At 43.8% G+C, this 24,808-nt stretch overlaps 1 protein-coding gene across 1 annotated transcript in view; it reads right to left on the reverse strand.

Annotated features, from left to right (window-relative positions):
• Positions 1-2,923: 2,923 nt before the first annotated feature.
• Positions 2,924-24,808, reverse strand: part of LOC111159917 (phospholipid-transporting ATPase IB) — a 585,941-nt gene continuing 564,056 nt past the window's right edge. The window contains exons 36-37 of the mRNA XM_022522597.1: positions 9,992-10,083; positions 2,924-3,647 (exon numbers count right to left, since the gene is read on the reverse strand). Of these exons, the coding sequence (XP_022378305.1) occupies positions 3,550-3,647; positions 9,992-10,083 (190 nt within the window). The 3' untranslated portion in view covers positions 2,924-3,549. The remainder of the gene's footprint in view (positions 3,648-9,991; positions 10,084-24,808) is intronic.

Below are 24,808 nucleotides of genomic sequence, written 5' to 3' on the forward strand. Positions count from 1 at the left end.
TAAAAAATTCTCTTCAAGAAATGAGATAAAGGGTCATTGTTATAACAAATAGAGATTACAGACTATAGCTTTCTTTTAAAAAAAATGCAATCGTAATGCCTGTAATATATACATCTATATGCATTTTCAGACATTGGTTACTCATACTCACTTTTTTCCCCCCATTATTCACTGCTTCTTGACAAGTTATCACTGATTTTCACTGCCAGCTCCCTACAGCAAGACCTGAAGCCTTGTCAAGGAAAAGAAAATGTCAACAGAGTTCCCAGCCATGCTCTGCCAAAACTCAGGTTCACGTTTGAGGATATTACTCTCCAAATGTTAAAGCAACAGCATCTCCTTTCTCCAAAGCACAGGTTTTGTATACTCCACTAATTCCCAAATAATCACATGTGTGCCGGGAGATGGGCGAACGTAACACTGGTCAAGAAGTCCTGAATATTCCACAGAGAGGCAGGATGGATGCATCAGCCACACCCCAAAATTTTTACGAAGCCCATTCTCATAAGCAATGAGATTGCTTCTGACAACCAGGCAGAAATGGTTGGTTTAGTCTGTTCTCCTATCCTGCCTTTTTAATGGGCACTTTCCCTGGCCCCCCTTGCTGGTCCCTGCTGGTGTGCAGTGGAACTCAGAGCTAATGCACAGAAGGGCTGCTCTTTTCCTCCTGCAGACTCAGCCAGAATGGAATAAACTCTTAAATGAGAGTCGGTAGTCTGTGTATGATAGCAGACCAAGGCCAGGCCTCAGTGGATTCTGCTACTTTAGCCCAATGCAGAGGCCGGCCTTATAGTGCTGACCAAGTGTAACCTGCCAGCCCGTATGTCACTTACCATGTGGCAGAGTGACAAGTCCCATGTGGCATTTCCACTGAGCTGACAGCCAGAGAATGCAACTTACTCCAGTCCACCCCGCTCCCTGGGGAGGGGCATGTGTGACTCTCTGACCTCAGTTTGAAGGTAGGACAAATGACAGCCCCTGAGTTGGCCACAGCTAAATATCATACATCACACGTAGTGACAGCTGCTCCTCCTCAAAGCCCAATTTAGTCATTTGGCCACCAAATAGCTTGATTGCATATGAGAATTAATAGACTAGAAAGGCATCCCATCTAATATTTTCCTCTATGTGCGCATTTCATTATCGCAAACAGTTTAGTCCAGTTGTCAAAAGAATCAGAAAACATACTCAAACCTCAGAAAATGTGAACTGCCTTTTAGCCTAAAAAAAATAAAATAAAAAACAAAAAACCCAAAACAAAACATACACACACCGCAATTCACAAATCTAATTCAGAAGGCTTCAAGTTTAAGAAAGAGCTAAGTGTCTGACAAAGAATGAGTTTGAGTTCCCCTTCCCAGAGGCTTAGTTCCAAATGAAACCAGAGTGAGGAGGCCCACTGAACATTTGATTCAAATTTTTGTCTCTCCTCTAGTTTCAGGATATCACTTCTCTGGGTGTCCAATAAAGACCCATACCTCGGTCTGTTGTGTTAATTCCAGGCACATTTTGTGGGGGAGGGTCCAATTCCTGCACCGCAGCCCTTCAGGGATTCATTTCGCTGGGTGCTCTAGTAAAAACGGTTTACCAACTCGGGGAGGAAGGAATGGCAATTTTCTAAGCCTCACCTGTTCACTGCATGTTCTGGTTCCCCTTAAGCCCTCCCTGGATCCTGGTCACGTCATAAGCAAAGGGTTAGTTTTCTTTGTCTGTGCAAATCATACTTTAAGTTATTACAATGCCCAATAAGACGCGGATGCTCCAAAAATAATGGGTGAGGAAGCAAAGTGCACTGTTGTTTTATTTCCCAGTTTAGCGCAGCCATCCCCCAGAAGAACGGTGCCATTCTAAGCAGTAGCAACGGCCCAGAAGTATTTGTGTGAAGCCTTCCAAAAACCTGGTTTGGCAAGCAAGGACCAGAGGAGGGATCGTGCCTCCAGGCTGGCCATTCATTAAGGGCTCCAGGTGCTCGTGTTCGTGCCCAAGGGCAGGCAAGTTCTTAGAAACTTAGAAGGCGGGACCCAGAAATTTGGAAAGTCAGTGATGCAGCACTTCTCCTCCTTATCTTAGAGTCAGGACACTTTCTTTTCGGAGGTGCCTGCGTCTACCACTGACTGGATAAGGATGGGAACCTCATCCATACAGAAAAGGGCATTTCCTTGAAATGTCTGGAAGTCTTGCTGCTTAAAACTGTGTGCCAGCGTCTTGTTTAGCCTCCCGCTAAGCATTATCACAACTGCCTGGGATTCAGGGCTTGATTTCGATGTCCACTGAGGAGTCTTGGCTAACATGTCCTCTCTGTCCCCCTCCCCGGGTTTCTGTGTTCCTTGCCTCTCGCTGTCCCCTTTGATGGTGGTCTTCCCCTACCAGCCTCAGGGGCCCCAACTCTCCCACTGGGTTCATTCATCCTGCCTAATTTTAGAGTTACAGAGCAACAGGTGCATCCCTTCACTGGGGAGACATGCTGCACATTCACTGGTTTCCCAGCAAGGAAAGTCCAAAATGGGGTCTGAACTCCCGAGAAAACACGTGTGGGTCTCACTGAAGTGAATGCCCAAGGTTCAGTGGCCTGGAGGTTGGGGAATGAGTATGGAGAGCCTGACCAGAGTGGGAGCGCCGAAGCATTCTACCCCACACTGACCCGCAGGCTTCCCTGTCCTGGGAGAGCAAGATAAACATTTAAGAATATGCGCAAATAGCTAGGCTGCTTTTCTTTAGTTCTAGGACAAGGGTAGTGGCAGGTGAGATTTCTTGCATCCATATCTGAGTCTGTGCTAGGACAAGAAATAGTGCACGGTTGGGCTGGTTGCGCACCAGCTGCCATGCGCTGAGCACAGCGGTCAGCCATGCAGGAGGTCCGAGACGCAGGAAGCCCGGACAGCCCAGAAGGCACCTGGGAAGGGAGCAGGAGGATGCTCGAACAGCGGCCCGCTGCCCTGCTGGGAGTATGGCTAAGAGGTTCAGAGACGCCTTCTCAGGGTTACCAGCCTGATAACAGACATTTTGGGGATTTCACTGCCATCAAGAAGTGTATGCCCACTTCATACAAACAAGAGAGGAATCAGAACCAAGCAAGACATCAACTTGCCTACAGTGGCATTTACATGCTGCCTGGCGGACATCCTCTGTGAGTGAACAAAACAGGAAGGAAGCGTGCCCCCGCTCCAATTTCGCAAGGCGGGTTTCTCACGCAACATAAAACTCTCACCTTTCTCCCAGAACAACTACTACTGATGTTTAAATATTGGTGGAACATAACGTTTTTAATTTCACACCTCACAGAGCACAGCTGAATGCTTCAGAACAACGTAAACAGAAGTCAGGCCAAGCACTGCGGACGAACTGGAAGGGAACAAAATGGCTTCCCCTGTGGGATCTACTCCAGGTTTGCGAGGGAACGTGGAACTAACAAACTGGTTGGCTAAGGCCACAGAAATGGGTTTTATGGTGTTTTGGCTGCTGACACCAGTCTCTTTTGACAGAGATGTGTTAACACTGGGTGCAACAAACCGCATCTCTTTCCTGGGATCAATCAGGAGGACTCACATCTTATTTCTTCCTCAGTTTCTTTTTGGTGGTGTCATAAGCACGGACGATTTCTTCCTGAGTAACAGCTCCATGCTCTTCTTGAGAGAAGGCATACCCGTCTGCAAGAGGAGTGCACACAGGGATTGGTGAGGAGGAGAATGGGGGGAGCAGGCTGGGTTTAGAAGAAAAAGCCTTTGTGGGAGACGGCTGCGGACCTTTGTCACCCTGGGCTCACCAGCCTGAGGTAGGTGGGGACCCGGGACAGACAGACCTGAGGCTCGGAAGGGAAATGTGGGCAGAGTGTGGGGTGGGGCTGGCCAAGGCCTGACCAGACAGGGCCTGACCGGTTCTAGCTCCTGATGCCGAGGCTGGCACGGGAGGGTTCCGGGTGGGGGTTTGGGGGGGCGGCTTCTCTGCAGCTGAGCTGGGAAGCATAAACAGTGGGTCACTGGTCCGGGTCTGCACTTCCCCAAGCGCCAGTCAAGAGGAAAGGCGACTTGCTCTGCTCTGGAAGTGTCCCCAGCTGCCCGAAGCTGCAGGCTGGCTGGGTACTTTATGAAGCTGTGAGCAGGCCGGGGAACACACACACCATGCTAGTCTGCAGAACCGGCCCTGTGCTCGCGATGCCTGCGGCACTCCTGCTCGTACATGGGACGGATGAGGATTGGTAATCAGAAATTACGGTGGGTTCATTTTTGTGGACATAAGGGAAAAGATCACAAGCTAAAGCCAAGGGCCCAGGAAGGCTGGTTCTCATAATCAGTTGCAGTAATAAGAAAAATACTAGCGGCGGGCGCTGACAAGGACCGAAGGCTATGTGTGGGGCCTGCTCTATGTACTATGGAGAAGCAGCTCATTCACTCCTCCCAGCAACCCCATGAGGTAGGGGAGAGTATTCTTCCCATTTCACAGATGGGGAAACTGAGGCATGGGGTGATGTCCCCCCCCGCCCCGCACCATGATTCGCCCAAGGTCACAGACCTAGTGAGTGGTAGAGCTGGGAGCCAAACCCCGGCAGTGTTCCTGCGTACCTACACTCTTCCTGCGTCTCCAGTTCTAGAGAGAGGTTCAGCATTCAGAAGCCCAGAGTAGGGCCCTCCTTCCTAACGGGTCCTTCCCACTGAAGGAGCATTTATAAGATTCTCTCTGCTGGTGAACCTTTCTGGATCAGGGGTATGGAAAAGTCCCACAACTGGATTAGACTTTCTGACCCAAAATAACAACAGTGAAATGTCTGGCAAGGATGACTCCCATCCATGTGTATATATGACTTGTCAACAGACGTGTTCGTTCACGGTCACGTTCTTTGAAGGGGAAAAATAAATCAGACACTGTGCCCATGTACCACCTCCTGGATTGCTAATCATTTTACTCAGATCCTTGGCTTACAAAGGGAAGTTTCTGAACTATTAAGACATAGAGCAGCAGCATATCTGGTGGGGACAGGGAGGAACGAGCTCTGACAGAGGATGCTCAGGGTGACTTTGGACTCTGCATGTGCTCGTAAACCAGAGTCTCTGCCCATGAGCTGGCGTCCCAGCTCTCCCGGCCACCGCCTGTGGAAACCCAAGGGCTCGGGAGGGTCCCCTGGGAGGTGAGGGCTTGTCTGCACAGGTGGCCCTGGAGGCAACTAAGGACCAGGCTAGAGAGCAGGGGCGGGTGGGAGCAAAGGCAGAACCCGTGAAGGATGAGGACAGACAGGAGTCCTCCTGTAGAGATCTCCAGCTACTGGCTCACCTCCATCTCTAACCAAACCAAATCCACCAACCAAAAAGCTGCACTGTGTGGCAGCCGGCAGCCATGGCGAGCCCCATCTGGCTGCCTCTGGGAGGGGGCAGTGTCCCTGGGCTGCAGTTCAGGAACAGGCCTGCAGAGGACAGCCCTGGGGGTGATGGGTTCAGGGCATTTGAACTTCCTCCTCAGGGCTTTCCACGCAAGGAGCCCTCAGAGGAGGGCTTTTCTCTCTTCTGTTCTCTGAGGACTTTTAGATTTCCCCTGATGAGTTGCTTGATCGGTGAGGCCAAGGAGCTGTCCTTTGGCTGCCCTGGGCCAGCTCCCTCCCTCGCCTGTGCTATGGTGGATCCTCTAGGATAAGGTGCTCCCTTATCCTGTCCCCTCCCTGTCCCCACCAGATATGCTGCTGCTCTATGTCTTAATAGTTCAGAAACTTCCCTTTGTAAGCCAAGGATCTGAGTAAAATGATTAGCAATCCAGGAGGTGGTACATGGGCACAGTGCCTGATTTATTTTTCCCCTTCAAAGAACGTGACCGTGAACGAACACGTCTGTTGACAAGTCATATATACACATGGATGGGAGTCATCCTTGCCAGACATTTCACTGTTGTTATTTTGGGTCAGAAAGTCTAATCCAGTTGTGGGACTTTTCCATACCCCTGATCCAGAAAGGTTAAGGTAAAGGCAGCTTTCTGACTGCAGTCCGAGACCAGACGCCTTTCCTTGGGATGTTTTAAGGCAGAATCTAGCAAACAACACTGTCTCCTCCAGTCACAAGGCTGTGTTCTGTGGTCAGTATGGATCATTTTTATTCTCTGGTCTTTAAAGGGAACATTTTTAGTAAGTATCTGATGTTTTCCTGTGAGGGCCATGCAGTGGTAGTCTGTGGCCTGCCGTGCCTCCCCAACCTGGCATTGGTGGCTCTGATCCCAAGCTGTGGGAACCCCTTCTAAGTGCTCTCCTTGAGCTGTTCTGGTGGCAGGCAGAAGGCTGAAGGTGGCCTTCTCCACCTGCTCTGCTTTCATCTTGGATCTGGGGCCCACGCCCTGAGGCAAGAAGGATGGTTCTAATCCTTGCCCAGCAGTAACTGGCGACAGGACTGTGGGTTCTTTAAGTCTTCTGGGTCTTCTTAGTTTACTGTTCTGTGAAATAAAGGGCCTGCACCAGGTCAGGTCCAAGTTCCCTCAGAGCTCCCACCCTCCCAGTGGGTGCCAGGCTTTTCCACAGCTAACAATATCCAGGCACAGAACCCTCTCCTTCGTTCAGGGCCAGTTCACACTCAGCACCAACAAAGGAAGCCTCCACCTCCTTACCAGAGAAGAAGGGAACCTGTCACAACAATGCATCCGAACAGAACAGCTGCTACCTGTCTTTTTTTGGTGGGCTTCTTGGAGAGGGTTCCTGGCAGAGAGGAAGAAATGAAGGGGACTCCCTGAGACAAAAAAGCAAACATTGTTTGGGAGTGTCCTTTTGGGAAAGGTAGCTGAGCATCTGGAATCGTCTACTCCTTGGTCAGGTGAAAGGCACGAAGGAAAAGTTCTTACTTGTCTCACTTACTCTGTTTTTCATTCACATTCTGCTTATGCCTACTGGGGCAGAGACAAAGCTGAGAGCTGTAAGGCATCTGTGGCTTGTATTTGTCTCACTGGCACAGGGCCTTCCGCTGGGATTACTCAGCCACTCCAGACTGGGAAGGGCTTCTGGGTGTCCACTTGAGAGGACCTTCCCAAGCAAATCTCTTCTCTTGGGGTAAGCCGAGACCCAGAGGTCATGACCAAAGGGCTTGTCCAGCAGTCCCCTTTGGTTGTGTCTACCATCATGTTTCCAGAATTTGCGCACTAAGACTTTCCTCACTAGACTTTCTTAGCCTCTGCAGAGACTTAAAGTGAACTCTGCAACTCAAGAAGGAAAAGAGGATGGCTTGGTAGGGTTATCCTGGGACAGGGGTGTCTCCTGGTTCAGATACAATATTTTCCTCTCAGAAACCAGGCTTGGTGGGAGTTAGGGCTGTAATGGGAAACATTTTAGTGGGGCAAGAGAGACTATAACCACCCAACTAGCCTCCACCTTTCTAGTCTACACTCCTCAGCCTGATGCACCATCAGGTCACCAGCTTCTGCCTGATGGACACTGAGCCGCCATTTGCATACAAATGGGGAGCTCAGAGGACGCTTCCAGCTTTTTCCCATTCCCACTTTCATTCATCTTTCAGGAAGGCCTGACAGCCACAAAGTAATGATAGGGGCCTGGGGAAAGACATTCATGGACCCAACTCCTGAACTTCCTTGGGCTGGCTTCTTAAATGCTCAGCTGCAGCCAGAAACTGGGAGCAGAATGGGGTAAGGTAAGGAGATGGAAGGGGATGGGAGTGTCTTCGCTGTTTTGTGTTCTCCCAAGAGAACATTTGGTGAAGTCCACAAAACCACGTCATTTTTTTTCATTATTTTGGAATAAAACTCCCCTTAAGTAGCTCTGATAACATTTTCATGAGAGTAGAAGTTTCCTGTCTGGAAAAAGATCCCTAAAAGCAACAGAAGTGGGGATGACCATGAGGACCATGAGGACAACAAGGATATGACAGTAGGAAATGCTGATCTCAGTTATAAATACTGTGTGTTGGTATTCTGTAAAGAATTACAAATGCCGCCAAGACGAGCTTCCCTTCCAGTTTCCTGGGAAGACAGGCCCAAGACAGTGGACGGACAGACACAGGAGAGATAGCTAGGCAGAGGCTGAGAGAAGAACGCAGAACTTCTCACAGGCCGGGAGTACTTCTGGCCTTTCTAGTTCCTGACAGAACGTTTGGTTATCAAATCAGTTTCTTACTATTGCTGGGTGTTTTTAAAATAGTGGTGTGATCTTAAAGGCTTTTAAAATTTCTTATACTTGTTCATTCTGATTTTCTTTTGTTCTTCAAAATCCTAAGTTAAGAAAATTTTTTTAGTAGTTGTTTTAAGACATTTTATGACGCTTCATGAAAGTTCTTACATGGTCTTTGATCTCAATATATGTATCTTACATATTCTTCCTGGAGTTATTCTGAAATAGTTATTAGAGAAGCAGCAGGGCTCTTTGGCATGAACCCCCAGTTTACAGAACCAGTCCTTATTTTTTCTGTGTCTGTTAGAGAGAAGGTGCTTTATATACATTGTCTTGAAGCCTCACAAAGACTGTGTCAGATGTGTATTGTTATATTTTTCCCTTTTAGATGTATATTATTAGATTTCTTTTTGTCCCCCCCAGTGGAGGAAACAGAAGTTTAGAGAAGTATGTATGTCACCCAAAGGTAGTCAACTAGTGGCAGAAAAGACCCAGTCATATCTCACAGTTACTGGACTCCCTATTGGCAGGTACTATTCTAGGCTCTTCATATAAATGATTGAATTTAATTCTCCCCCCAAAACCCAGTTCTTACATCATCTCCATTTTACAGATATAGAAACAAGAGGTTAACTTACCTAAGTGCACAAAACCGTGACAGAGCTGGAACAGGACCCTGGGGCAGCCCAGCTCCAGAAACGGGGCCCCCCAGACCTCACTCCCTGGACTAGACCATCAAGCCTCCTGACAGGACCGCTCTCCTGGCTCAGACCTTGGCTGGGACCCAGCTCACCGGGCCTTGCTGGGCCAATTACTACATTGACCTAAGCCTCTGCCAGGTGCTCTTGGGACTGACGCCATCCCTGGGATGCGACATGAAGCATGTGGGGCGCCACATGGAGTTGGTCTCTGCCATGTTGGTATTCCATGTTGGAAAGTAAGGAGAAGGAGACCATCCCTTTCCTTCTCTCTGTTAGAAAATCTGTGAAGATCTGCTGATGGGTGGAGCTCAACCAAGCATGACACAGACCCCTCCTACCTCTACTATGGGTACAAGGATTCTGCACTTCTAAACCATTCTCGTTTCCTTCTGAATACCTCAGGGAGAGAAAGGGAAGCAGGAAGCAGTGTTGCTGAAAAGATGCGATGTGCATGTGCAAGAGAGGGGGTTCTGGGAAAAGATGTGGGATTCGGAGGGGCAGAAGCAGGGGACAGACAACATGCCAAGAGACCTCACTTGGGGAAGGCAGAGATAAGCCCCTCCAGAAGGAAACCTGTGCTAACAATGTCCCCTAGCGGGGAGTCAAGTGGCTGAATGGCTGAAAAAGCCCCCCAACCCCTGTGAGCTCTGCCAGCCATCTCTTTTTCATGGCCTCCTGCGCCCTCCCCTGGAGTCTGGCACATCCCCTCTGCTCCCCACCTCATCTAGGTCTGGTCTCTTCAGCAGAAACCAGGCCCGGCCTCTGGTGTTGAGGGGGGCACCCACGCTAGACCCAGGCAGCCTTCCGGGGAAAAGTACAGAGATTTTTTTTTCCCCTCGGTGATTGTCACTGTTTCAATTAATAAGCTAATTTTTACTAAAATAGTGCCTATTGCTATCTTTGGGGGCAATAATCTAAAAGTAACATAATTTCAGTCTCAGAACAAAATCTTTTTGGGAGGCTGACAGAAGGATCTCGACCACATCAGGATTTTAAGTTTCAGGATTTTGTCATTCAGACATTTGATTGGGTCTCAGGGAATTTTCTACACTCAAGCCACGCTCGCCTCCGGCCAAACTCACAAATTCCACTTCCTAATGTGGGGCTCAGGCTTGGCATTGGTTTCCAGCCCTATCAGCACCAGGAGGCTTTACCGAAGCCACCGCTCTGGGGTTGGGCTGAGCGGATATGGCCAGGGGCTACTTACGGGGGACACACTGATGGATGGAGCCTCCCCGGAAGAGAGTGGGGGGTGTCTTCCGGCTGAGCCTCTTCAGTAGGCGGTCACGTTCATTCATCCTGCAGGTAGATCAAACGCAGTCAGTCCCAGTTCATGGGAACACCTCTCAAAGGGCCTCACCCAGGGACTCGAGGTTGCAAAAATAAAACAGACAAGGGAAAAGGCTTCCTCACATCAGGAAAAACGTCCAGGTTGGCAAGCAGCTCTATTATTTACAGTAGATGCTATCTTGACACCTTGAGTGCACTGCTCCTTCTTCTAAAAGGCGCTCTGTTTCCAGTCTATCCTGTACATAATGCCTCTCAACGCTGCCTTCCCCTTAATTGAAGTGCACTACAAGTGCCCTTTCATACCAGGAACACCCTTGGATTTCCAGAACGCTTCTGCAAGCAGTGATCTGTTTCTAGGGTAAATGTCTTAGAGCCTCCGTTCCACCTGCAGCCGCCTCTCCCAGAGCCAATAAACTCTACCAAGGGTGAAAGCCTCCCCCAGGGTCCTTGGGTCCCCAGCAAGAGACTGATTTCTTTCTGCACAACTTGTTATTTTGAAACAGTGAATATAAAGGTGAGCTTTCTTGTAAAACACAAGGATTAGAAACTCTCTCCTTGCCTCTCCTGAAATGACTCCCTCCAAGTTTGCCACCACTCTAAGGAAATATGGAGCACAGCTGTTGTTTATTCTTCCAAAGCAAAAGGGGGGTGCTTTAAAATTGCCCAGGTAGGCCAGAGGGCTTTACTTTCTTATCATTACAATGTCACTTTGCTTGCCCCAGGAGATTCCTGGGCTGTGGGAGTTTGCCACTGCCCTCTGATACGGGCTGAACTGTGTTCCCCCCAAACGCATATATTGAAGTAGTAATCCCCAGTTACTTGGGAATGCGACTGTATTTGGAGACACAGTCTTTAAAGTGGTGATTAAGTGAAATGGGGTCATTAGGGTGGGGCTTAATCCAAGGTGACTGGTGTCCTCTTGAGGAGAGGAGATTAGGATACAGACAACCCACAGAAGGAAGTGCATATGAAGACAAAGAAGACAGCCATCAACCAGCCTCAGAAGGACCAAACACTGCCAGCACCTTGATGTGGGACGGCCAGCCTCGGGAAGTGGGAGAAAATAAATCCTTGCTAAGTCACTCAGTCTGTGGTACTTCGCGACAGCGGCCATAGCAGACAAATCCATTCCAATCTGCTGTTTGTGGGAACGTGAGGGCACAGAAGCTGTGGCTGCCTGCTGTCCCAGGCACCTCCCCACTCCCAGTGTCTATGGGCCTTGAGCCGGAGGAAGATGGTCTCCTGACCGGAGTCCACTTCACAGTGACCTCAAGGGCCTCAAAAGAAGAACGGGGCCCAAGGTATTCTCAATAGTTCTCAGAGCTGAAGTTCATTTTGCCCCTGAGTTTCCAGAAAAGAACATTTTCTGATTATGTTCGTTGAAAGGACAATGTTTAATTCATCACCAATTAAAGGTGAGCCTCAGCTAGCTAAGCTTGGCAAAATGGCTGATGAGGAAAAACACTTTTTCTATCCCTTCACACTGGCTTTCCCTTCTCTCTCATGTCTTTTTCTTCCATGGGACAAATTAATCTCACCAGGCCCTGCTGAGCAACTGCCCTGGCCAGTAGGCAGACAGGAGCCAATGAACGAGGAGGAGCCCATGAGTGTGCTGTCCCTCCAGGAGCTTGCTGCCCTCGACAGGCTGGGGCTCCCTGTGCTGGCTGCTTTTAGGACAGGGGGAGGGTAATGAAGGGCTGTCCTCTCTGTGTGACCAGAGAGGTCATGTGCCTCCATGAAGGGCACTGCCAGGCTCTGCCCAGGGCGTATGTGAAGAGTGGGCTCCCAAAGGCTGGGCTCCCAAGGGCAGGCTTTCCAGCCAGGTTGTGGTAAGGAAAAGGCACTTGATCCCCAGGAACCTGGTGGACGGACTCAGCCTACGCTCTGCTAGCACACCCCTCCTCTGCCCCAGCCATCCCTATCTTCCACGCTCAGGTCCAAAAGCTCTGTGTGGCAACGAGAATGTCGCAGGACCACAGAAGTCGGAAATCACACAAGTTGGTCTATCACTGGGCAGGTGAAGAGACTCAGCTGTACCAAATACAAAGGTCACAGGATGTGTTACTGGCACTGTTCCTGCCCCTGCCTCTGCACCGGGCAGATGTCCCTAATTTCCTCGTGAAATGGTATATGCTTCTCTCTCTTTTATAACAAAACACTCCAAACTCATCGAAACCAGTACAGTGAATGTCCACCAACCTATTCAGCTTTAGCAAACGATAGGTCTACCACTTGACCCCTTGTTTTAGAGGGACCCACTCTGTCCTGCAGCCCTTCCTGCCAGGTGGCAAAGGCTCCACAGAGCCAACGAGACATGTCCACCCAGAGGCCATGCCTGTCCTCCGGCTCAGGAATCTGGGACACCAGAAATCCCTGTTGAGCAACATCTCTCCAAGCTGGCATCCAAGGCCAGCCTGACTTCCTCACTAGCTCCGTCTTCCTAAGAGCAGATCCTATAGGTGTTGTGCACTCTCCTAGGCCTGTGGGTGGCCAATGGGTGGTTCTTCGCGTGGGACATGTATGGACAAGGGTGTCCAAACACATGTGTGCAACTCCCTCCCAGTGCAGGACAGAGCTGGGGTCTGCTAACTCTTCTCCATGCCACCACTTTCTGGCTCCAACCCCCAAAGAATCTGGGAATCACAAAGCACCACAGTCTTTTTGAAGGTATATTAATCGAGGTATATGGCTATTTGTCAGCTTGAATTACAACTTTCACATTCTCAGACGGGGTACTTTTTCTCCATTTGCACTCTCACACCAAGTCCTGTCCTGGTGAGAACCACTTCAAAAAAATGTTTAAGTGTGTGTATATGTGTGTGTGTGTGTGTGTGTGTGTGTGTATATATATATATATATATATATATATATATATATTTATTTTGTAATCTCCACACCTAGTGTGTGGCTTGAACTCACGACCTTGAGGTCAAGAGTCCCATGCTCCTCTGACTGAGCCAGTCAGGTGCCCCTACTTCATATTTTAACAAAACAATAAAATCTCAAATATAAAGTCCCTTACATTCCTCCCATTATTTTCCCTTCTAGTGTAACAAGGTTATAATCTCCCATCAGATATTCGCAAATGACACTAAAGACAAAGGGCTGATATTCAAGATCTATGCAGAGCTCCTCAAACTCAACACTCAAAAAACAGATAATCACATCAAAAAATGGGCAGAAGACATGAACAGACACTTCTCCAGTGAAGACATACAAGGGCTAACAGACACATGAAAAAATGTTCATCATCATTAGTCATCAGGGAGATTCAAATCAAAACCACATTGAGATACCACCTTACACCAGTTAGAATGGCCAAAATTAACAAGACAGGAAACAACAAGTGCTGGAGAGGCTGTGGAGAAAGGGGAACCCTCTTACACTATTGGTGGGAATGCAAGTTGGTGCAGCCACTTTGGAAAAGAGTGTGGAGATTCCTTAAGAAATTGAAAATAGAGCTACCCTATGACCCTGCAATTGCACTACTGGGTGTTTATCCCAAAGATACAGATGTAGTGAAAAGAAGGGCCAACCTGTACCCCAATGTTCATAGCAGCAATGGCCACAGTCACCAAACTGTGGAAAGAGCCAAGATGCCCTTCAACAGACGTATGGATAAAGAAGATATGGTCCATATATACAATGGAATATTATGCCTCCATCAGAAAGGATGAATATCCAACTTTTGTATCAACATGAACAGGACTGGAGGAGATTATGTTGAGTGAAATAAGTCAAGAAGAGTCAATTATCATATGGTTTCGCTTATTTGTGGAGCATAAGGAATAACATGGAGGACATTAGGAGAAGGAAAGGAAAAGTGAATTGGGAGAAATCAGAGGGGGAGAAGAACCATGAGAGACTGTGGACTCTGAGAAACAAACAGGGTTTTGAAGGGGAGGGAGGTGGGGGATGGGTGAGCCTGGTGGTGGGTATTAAGGAGGGCATGTATTACATGGAGCACTGGGTGTGGTGCATAAACAATGAATCTTGGAACACTGAAAAAATAAAATAAAATAAAATAAAATAAAATAAAATAACAAAAAAGAAATAATCTCCCATCTCTGTCATACTTTTGTTTTACATATATATGCAACACAACTAATACTTAATCATGTTCTAACATATGTCTAAGTAGTGTCATTTATTTTATACTTCTCATGTATCACATTTTTCTTTGCTCCTTCTTTGTTTCTTCTTTCTTATATTGTTTAATTATCTACTCATTTAGAGGACTAGTTCTTCACAGGTAATCTTTTTTTGTTTTTTTTAAAGATTTCATTTATTTGACAGAGATTACAAGTAGGCAGAGAGGCAGGCAGAGAGAGAGGAAGGGAAGCAGGCTCCCCACTGAGCAGAGAGCCTGACTCGGGGCTCAATCCCAGGACCCTGAGATCATGACCTGAGCCGAAGGCAGAGGCTTTAACCCACTGAGCCACCCAGGCGCCCCGCAGGTAATCTGTCTTTTTCCTTCTAGATGCTTTTAGAATTACTCTGTCTTTAGTGTTCTGCAGTTTTGTTGCAACACTTAGGTGTAGATTTGATTTTATACCCTGCTTCGCTGCTCAGACCTGGAAAGCCACTGTAACTCAAAAGTTTATGTTCCTGTGTGGAAAACACTTTGAATACTGCCTGTCCCCAATTCTCTGGTTTTCTTATTTGGGGCTTCTGTTATATATAATTCTATCTCCCACATCCCAACATCTCTAGATTTTCCATTTCCTTTTTTTCTTTGTCTTTATCTAAACTATTATTTAGCTGACTGGCATGCTTTAAGTTAGAATCCTTTTCATGTTTATCTTCCAGACCCACCTGTTCTTACATATTGTCTAACTCTTGCTTTTTGATTTCAGTGTCTTCTTTCTTCAGTATTTTATAGATTCTCTCAGACATTCCTTGCATCTCCTATTCTTGGGGAGATGTAAGGGGGGCTACTAACTGTCTGCCATATTCCATGACTCTCCTTCACTGTGGTTTATTTACTCTGTGTGCTCTAGTTACTCTTCAGAATGAATTTCTTTTGCCTCTGCCAGGATCCTATGGGTTATATCAATTTTTGTATTAGCTTAGTTCCTATAGCATTGGGAACAGTAAAATTGGAACTCATACGTAAGCATGGGCTTCCAGTTTCTAGTGGGTAATTCTTTCCTCTGCATTGCTGCTTTGTCAAACTAGTGAATAAAATGTTTCTAGTTTCTGTTTCGTTAAAATAGCAGCCTAACCAAATTTGCAGCTTTGTGTATAGGGTTTTCTTCTATCTCACATGGGACTGAGGTTTTATCTCTCCTCTCTCTGCATTAATCTCTGAACCATCAGTCCCTGTCTCTTATGTGGTCTGATATCCCTTCTTCAGCTTCATCTCCCTCTTAGCGTCCTGGCTTTTGTGTCTCTCCATTTTTAGCATCTAGGTTTCTGTGTGCTTCTTTTGAACTTGATTACATATTAAAAGTCTTCATTTGTTCTTATTTCACTGAGCATTTCTATGCATTTGGAAAAGTTCTGAGTCAGCTTAGTCTACCATATTGACTTTATCTGGTTTTGGTGAATAATTATATTTCCCTGACCCAATTACTGGAAAACATTATGGCTACAAAACAAAGTCATAGTACTGTTCCTTCTCAAGTCTTGCCATCCTTAGAAACAACCTTTTCTGGAGACCCTTAAAATAGCAACATGTCTGACAAAGCTTTGGGTAATGAAAAGGATCCTAGAGCTTATAAAACACTCTAGTGGTAATGTTTGTGCCACTGGCTTCTCTATGTGCTCCAATGTTGAAAATGTAAAGGAATATTATTTTCCCAATTTCCCTTTTTCTTCTCTGTGGAAGAAAAAAAAAGCATTATGAATGAATATAGTTAACATTTCTCATGAGCAGATAATCTTGAAAAAGCTCAAGATAGAAAGGTGTGATAATGATATTTGTCCTTCATAGTATTGTGGCATCTACATATGTTTTAGAGCTATCTACTCACAAAGACACAGGAAAAAAGGTGAAGGAAACACAACCAAGTATTTGGTTAATTTTGAATAATAAGAAGAAGAGAAAAAAGGAGTACAAATTAGCACAGGGGAGGACAATTTAAATCTGTGATATTTTGGTTTAAAAAAAGGAGAGAGAATCCTCAAGAAAATACTGGCAAACTGAATCCAGCCACATAATAAAAGGAGTAAACACCATGACCAAATAGGATTTATCCCAGGAATGCAAGGATGGTTCAACATACAGAAATCAATCAATGTAATATACCACACATTAACAGGATGAAGGAAAACCATCACATAATCATCTCAATTGATGCAGAAAAAGCATTTGACAAAATCCAGCACTCTTCCATGATAAAAATACTCAGCAAACAAAGGACAGAAGGGAAATTCCTCAACACAGCACAGGTCATTTATGAAGGACCCAGAGCTAACATCATACTCAGTGGTGAAAGACTGAAAGCTATGTCTCTACAATCAGGAAGAAAACAAAGGATGTCTGCTTTTACCACTTCTATTTGACAAACTTGTTGGAAGTTTTAACAAAGCACAACTGCTTTTGTCTAACGACCAAATTCTTATAGTCTTTTTTGCAAAAATGGAAAAATTTATCTTAAGATTCATAGGGAACTACAAGGGAACCCCTAATTGCCATAATAATCTTGAAAAAAAAAAAGTTATAGGACTCACATTTCCTGATTTTGAAACTTAATATAAAGCTATGGTAATAAGAACAGTGTGACATTGGCAAAAATCAATGTAATGTAATTAAGAGCCTAGAAATAAACTCATATATATCTACAATCAATTGATTTTTAGTTAGTTTACCAAAATCATTTTATGAGGAAAGAATAGTCTGCTCAGCAAATGGAGTTCGGAACAACTGGATTTCCAAATCAAAAGACTGAAGTTGGGTCCTTACCTGCAATCATATATAAAAATTAACTAAATATGGACAAAAGATTTAAGCATAAGAGTTGAAACTGTATAAATCTTAGAAGAAAACAAAGGAGTTATTTAATCTTTATAAATTTGGATTTGGCAATGGTTTCAGAAATATGACACCCAAAGCACAAGCAACAAAATAAAAAATAAACTGGATTTCAGCAAAATTAAAAACTTCTGCTTAACAAAGGATATCCTCAAGAAAGTAGAAAGGTAACAACCATGAAATGAGAGAAAGTATTTGCAAATCACATAACTGATAAGGGCTTAGTATCCAGAATATATCAATAATCCTCAATACTTAACAACAAAATAGACAACCCAGTTCAAAAATGGGCAAATGACTTAAATAGACATTTATCCAAAGAATAAATATAATGGACAATAAGCACATGAAAAGACATTCCACACCATTAGTCATTAGGGAAATACAAATCAAAACCACAAAGAGACAACCCTTAACATCTACTAGAATGGCTATAATTAAAAACCAAACAAACAAACAAAAAAACCAGAAAATAACAAATGTTGGAGAGGATGTGGGGAACTTGGAAGCCCAGCACATTCCTGGAGGTAGGGATGTGACTCCTGACTTCTGGGTTGTTGAGTTCAAGCCCCACGATGGGTGTAGAGATTATATAAAATAGTAAGTTTCACCCTATGTGAATTTTACCACAATTTAAACAAAAGAAAACTCAATTAAACAGAAAGGAGAGGGAATGGGTCCTGAATGGAAGTCAGTTCCCTCCCATAGCCTGAACTGTTACTAATGATGTCATCATTACATTTTACTTCTCTAATGGTGGGTGATGCTGGAGTTAGTGTGCTTTCTTTGATTGCATCCTATCCTAGCTGTAGCACATACGCTGACTGTGACTTACGGATAGGAAAGGTATATGTAACATACATTCACCAAATGTATGTGCACTCTCGGTGCCTCCCCAGTAATGATGGTGAAGATCAATGTCATACAACTCCATACAAGCAGGCTCTACTTAGAAACTGACACATCCTAGAGGTGGGGTGTGCTCCTGTCTCAAAAAAAAAAAAAAAAAAAAAAATGAGCAGTTTAGGAAGGAGCAGAGAGCTAAGAAGCATTACGTTGGCGAACAATAAACTCATGTCCACATTTCTGTCAGGAGGCTATTCCGGCAAAAACCCCACTTACATAACTGCCAAAGAGCAGGGATGTAGAGGATACAGCAAATAATTGCAAATCTGTTTTTAGATCTTGTCAGTAGTTACAGCTGCTAGGAATCACAGCTGAAATACAAAGCCAAAAACAAACTGGTATTTTTAGAAACTTATTTTTCAATAACCGCCGGACCATATTTAAAGCATAAATCTGACAGGTTCTTCAAGGAAAAAACTAGTCCAAAGTTCCTTTTCCTTTGGTAAGGCTAAACATCTACCAAACTATCAGACTACTGAAATTCTAACCTACTTTTAAGGCTCCCTAGAGAATGAGATTTCATAGCCTCAATTGGTAACTTATTTTACGTCTTATAATCTGAACATCAGAAACTGAGAAGCTTGTAGACTCAAGTGCATTCCAGACCTACCTAGGCCTTTGTAGGATCAAAAACCTTACCTTAGTTAAACAGACTAATGTAATGAGTGAAAATAACAAGAATAAAAACAAAATAGGTTTTCTAGCCTAAGATTCCAATAAGATAGGAGTTATGACCCTAGAGCTAGGAGCCCTTCATGAATTCTGTTCCATTAGATGGTAGTAAATTATTTTCCTTTTCCCTTTCTGCCAATCCACACACATCCTGCTCTTAAAACCTGACTTCCTTTCATTCAGCAATTATGCTGCACCTATGATGTGTGAGACCCAGTGCTGTTCCTGCCCTTATGAAGCTCACAGTCTCTGAGGTGATCTCGCGGTGTAGACACATATCATGGCAAAGGTGATGAGTGCCACAGTGGAGATTATGTGGGCCACAAAAGTGGTAAAACTGAGGGGTGAAAACTCGGGAGAAAGCTCAGGAAGGCTTCAGGAAGTATCCACACTAAAGCTGCATCCTGAACCATGGATGACTCCTTATTGGTCATCCAGATGGAAACACAGAACAACAGGTTTAGTGAGAAAGACAATGAGTCCAGCTTTGGATGTGAGGCTTCAAGTTGCCTCTGAGACATTCAGAAAGGCCATGGGGTATTGGGGTTTAGAGAGGTCCAAGCCAGAGATGCCACTTTGGATTCTTCAGCTTGTGGAGATCCACAAAGACCAGGGAGGGTGGGGAGGCACTGTGAGGCGTGATTCCTTGAAGCACCAACATGTCCTCTGAGGCTTCAACCAGAGGGTCTGTTCTTTCAGGGACCAAGTCATACTGTCTTTGCATTCTTCACAGCCCCCATCCTGGGCTGAGAACCTAGGACGTGCTTACATGCATAAAATTGCATTTGTGCTCTATATTTGATGATTTTGTTGTCTTATTCTATTTTATTCTCGTGTGTCTCCACAGCCTGATTCTGCCATCATTTGTCTCTGCATCTGTCCCAGCAATGCCCAACACTGGGCTAGGATAGAGTGGACTTTCTAATAGCAGCCAAGATGAATTCCTCTGTATTATTCTTTACAGATGACAGTATAGGGACATCATCCCAATTGTCTGCCAGAGGAGGAAAGTCCCCCTCCAAATTCTAGAAGAGACTGTGAGAAACTAAACCTAACAAAATAACTCCATGGCCTCTACAGGGATATGATACTATATTTTGTTAAGAATTCAGATGACATGGAACAGTTGAAAGACAGTCTGGCTAAGGACTCAAGGTTAACTAACTTAATACAAATTCCATTAAAAAAATAAAAGGATAGATCCTTCCTGTCCTTCCTGGTCTAAAGTCTCCTCTGACCACCACAACTGGGAACTGGAGGGAAGAAAGGCTTATACCAGCAAGGTGCTTATGTTCTTCCGTCCAAAGTCTTGGAAAGGGGGTAATGGGTAACTGGACTGTTCTGGGTGTTGGAAGAAATGTCATTCTCTTACAATGTGGATTAGGTAATTTCCTATCAAAAAGACAAGTTTGTCCTCCAAGGAGTTGTAGTGCCAAATTAAGCAGTGATTTTGCAAGAGGAAACAGCAGATCTGCAGCCTCAAGATAGATGGAATCTGTCTGTCGACAACCACCCTGGGTCAGAACATAGGTGATGCACAAAGCCAACCCTGTTGATGGACAGAACTGCCCAGAAAGGGCAGAAAGGCCCAAGAAGCCTTTAACAAAAAAAGAGGGGTAGCTGACATTGAAAAGATTTAAAGGCAAAAACAGATAACATGTGATCCTTTTCCAATGTGTCTGCTAGTAGGAGTGATAACTTAAATAAACCAATGCAGTTGGGAGGAAAGTTCAAGAAGAAACAGAAACTAGCAGCTGGCAACCACATTGTCCTTTCACTTAAAACAGCATCTTGGATGAAACTGGTAAAAATGGCTTCTCCTGAAAATTAGTACTGCATTACCACATCCCACTGACTTTTAAAAAGTTAAAAAAAACAAAAACCCATATTTAAAAGACATTTCTGTCCAGAGAGACTTCTGCTTTTAGGAAGATGGAATAGATGTATTTCCTCTGTTCCTTTTGCTAAGGACAGCTGACAACCCCGGACATTATATATAAAACCAACAGAGAAAGACACTAAAAAGTAGAGAGGAGAAGGAACCTCAGAGCATGAGAAATCTCAGTTTTCTTTTGGCCTCACAGATCCCAGAGTTGGAGTTGAAAACCCTGGCAACCCAGAAATGCCATTGGGTGCAACCAAAAAAGCCCAGAAAGAAGTCTGTTTTCTCTAGCCAAAGGAACAGGAAAGGGCAGCCTAGCAAGACAGAAAACTTTTAGACCATAAACACCCAACACCACCCTAACACTTTGGCGAGGGGAAAAGAAAAAACAACCGTGGCTCCACTTCCACTCATGCCAGCAAAGACCAAGTGGTGAGCCTAGACTTCCACCCTTATGAGGGTGCTACAAGGCAACTTAGCCCTACTGGATGGTGACAGAGGAGGCCAAGTGGAGACCTGGGATTTACATCCTTGCCAGATGATAATGAGGTCTCTGGCCCCCTGTTGTGTCTGCAGGGATAACATGGGAAGAGTGATCTTCTGTCCCCACACCCAGCAAAAGAAGGCATTCCTTCTCCTCATCCTTTGTGTGGTATCAGAAGAGGCCTAATAGGGAATCAGGACTTTTGTCACTGCCCGGTAGTAACAAGGGCATACCCTGGCCCCTCCCCTGTGCCTCACCTACCTATTTCTAGAGTGTCTGTGGAGATAGTGTGTACAGCAGGAACTCCATCCCCACCTAGCAGACTTCAGTGGAGGTCGATTAGGGTATCTGGATGACTTCTACTTAGCAGGATCCAGAGTCAGCTCTTGTGTGGATAACACATAAGATGCCCATGTTTCATTTGAAAGTGACTTGTTATAAAAAGAACCAGGAAGATGTCCAAATGAATGAAAAAAAACCAACTGATGTCAACACCAAGATGACAGAGAAGGTGGTATCATCTGACAAAGTTATTAAAGCAGTCGTGATTAAAAATGCTTCAGTGTGGGGGCGCCTGGGTGGCTCAGTGGGTTGAAGCCTCTGCCTTCGGCTCAGGTCATGATCTCAGGGTCCTGGGATCGAGCCCCGCATCGGGCTCTCTGCTCAGCGGGGAGCCTGCTTCCCTCTCTCTCTCTCTCTCTGCCTATCTCTCTGCCTACTTGTGATCTCTGTCTGTCAAATAAATAAATAAAAAAAATCTAAAAAAAAAAATGCTTCAGTGTGCAGTTAGGAATATGCTTAAAACAAATGAAAACAAAAGAAGCAAGCCTCAAAAAAGAAACAAGATATAAAGAAGAGCCAGTTGTAAATTTTAGAACTCAAAAATACAATAACAAATGAAAAGCTTGGTTGATGGGTTCAATAGCAGGATGGAGAGGAAAGAAGAAACAATTAGTAAAAACAGGAAGAGAGAAGAGTAGCAATGACTGAGTCTGAACAACAGACAAAATAGACTGAGGAAAAAACTAACAGAGTCTCAGAGACCTGTGAGAATAAAAGAAGATATAACATTCATGTCTTCAGAGTCCCAGAAGGAGAGGAGAAAGAAAAACCACTCAAAGAAATAAAGGCTGATAACTTCCCAAATTTGTGAGAGACATAAACCTAGAGATTCAAGAAGCTGCATAAATTCTAAATGTGATAAGCCCAAAGAAATCCAGCCCAAGGTAGATTATAATTAAATTTCTGGAAACTAAAGACAAAGAAAAGATCTCCAAAGCAGTCAAAGATAAATGATACTTTACCTATAGGGAAAACCAATTAGAATGACAGTGGATTTCTCATCAGAAACTATTGAGGCCAGAAGTGGCATAATATTTTTTCAAGTCCTGAAAGAAAAGAACTGTGCACTCAGTGGAAATATCTTTCTGGAATGAAGAAATTAAGAGATTTTCAAATGGAAGGAACTAACAGAATTTGTGAGCATCAGAACTACCTTACAAGAATAGCTAACAGAAGATATAGAAACAAAAAGGAAATGATAAAAGAAAGAATTGTGGAAGGGACATCAGGAAGAAACAAAGGACATGGTAAGCAAAAATATGAGTACATACAATGGGCTTTTCCTTTCCTCTTGAAGTTCCCAAATTATAGTTGACTAAGTTAAAGCAAAAATTATACACTGTCTGATGTGGTTCTAAATGTATATAGAGAAAATAGTTAAGAAAATTTCAGAAAAGTATATTATATCTGGGGTGGGTAAAGAAATGTAAAAGGAGGTAAGGTTTCTGTACTTCACTCAGACTGGTAAAATAATAATACCAGTAGGCTATGATTAGTTATGTATATATAGTACATAGAACAACAGTAAAAAAAAAAAAAAGAAAAGAAAAGAAAAGAAAAGCTATACTGTGAGGCACATTCAAAAATACAATAGGTAAATCAAAATGGAATTCTAAATAATGTTCAAATAACCCACAAGAAGGAAGGAAAAACAAAACAGAAATGAAAAGCAGAACAAACAGAAAACAAAAGATAAAATGGAGAATTCTACTGGATCCTATTTTCCCTGGAAAATTCTATCAGATATATTTAAAGAAAACTTAACACCAGTTCCACACAATCTTTTCCAAAAAAATCAAAGAAGGACATTTTCCAATTCATTTATGAAACTAGTATTATCCAGACAGCAAAATGATTTAAAGACATTAACGAAAGAAAAAAAGAAAACCATAGCCAAAACTCCTCATGAATATAGATGCAAAATTTCTGAACAAAATATTAGTAAATGCAATTCAGCAATAGATAACAATAGCAACACCGCATGAACAAGTGGGCTTTATTCTATGGATGCAACACTGGTTTAATATACAAAAATCAATCAATGTAATCCATTGTATTAACAGACTAAAGAGGGAGAAAAAGTACATGATCACTTTGTAAGATTCATGATTTAAAAAACAAAGTAAAAACTCCTAGCAAATTAGGAATAAAGGGGAACTTCCTCAACCTGACAAAGAACATCTATTAAAACCCCACAGCTAACACCATACTTTGTGATGAAAGACTTATCCCCTAAGATAGGGAGTAAGGCAAGATTGTCCATTCCCACCACTCTTTTTCAGCACGGTGCTGAAAGTTATAGCCAGTGCAATATGGAAAGAAAAGGAAATAAAAGCAATATGGATCAGAAAGGAAGTAATAAAAATGTTTCCATTTGCAGATGATGTGATGGTCTAGAAAAATCCCAAGAAATATAAATAGGAAAATACCAACACATATATACACAAGCATATAAAACTCCCAGCACTAATAAGTGAGCTTGGCAAGGTTCCATGATATAAGACCAACATAGAAAAGTCAGTTGTATTTCTATGTACTAGCAATGAACACATGAATCCTGAAATGAAAAACATGATGCAATCTATGATTGCTCAAAAATACGAAATACTTAGTGTAAATCTAACAAAATACACACAGGACTTAAACACTGAAAACTACATAATGTCGACAAAAGAAAGATCTAAATAAATGGAGAGACATATCATTTTCATGGAGTGGGAGACTCAACATAATAAAAATACTAATTCTTTCCAAATTGAAAATATGTTTAATGCAATTCCTATCAAAATCCCAACAAGATATTTTGTAGGTATAGACAAGATTACTCTAAAAAATAGACAGAAAAGCAAAGGAGCTAGAGTAGGTAAAACAATTTTGAAAAAGAAGAATAAAATGGAACGGATCAAGACCTAGGATATGGTAATCAAGACAGGATGGCATTGGTTGAGGGAAGGACACATAGATTAATAGACTGGACTAGAATAGAGAACCCAGGAAAAAGACCACAAAAACCTACTTAATTTTGGACAAAGGTGTAAAAGCAATTCAATGAAAGATACTCATTTCCACAAATGCTGCAGAGCAACTGTGCATACACAGGGAAAAAGCAAACTCTCTCTATAAGTTTCCATCTTATACAAAAATTAACTCAATATGAGTCACAGACTTAAAGCAAAATATACAACTACACAACTTAGAGAAAGAACAATCAGACAACATATTTGGGATCAGAACTATGCAAATAGTTCTTGAGACTTGACATCAAAAGGAAAATCAATAAAGAAAAATTAAATTGGGCTTAAACCCCCCCTTTTTTTTTCTGAGAAAGATTCTCTTCCAGAGGCTGAAAGGACAAGCTACAGAGTGGGAGAAAATATTTGTCAATCACCTATCTGACAAAGGACTAACAGTCTAGAGTATATAAAGAACTCTCAAAACTCAACAGAAAAAAAAAAAAAAAAAAAAAAAAAAA

This window comes from Enhydra lutris, unplaced genomic scaffold, assembly GCF_002288905.1.
Source record: "Enhydra lutris kenyoni isolate GAN:26980312 unplaced genomic scaffold, ASM228890v2 scaffoldscaffold71, whole genome shotgun sequence".
In the NCBI taxonomy this organism is placed as follows: Eukaryota; Metazoa; Chordata; class Mammalia; order Carnivora; family Mustelidae; genus Enhydra; species Enhydra lutris.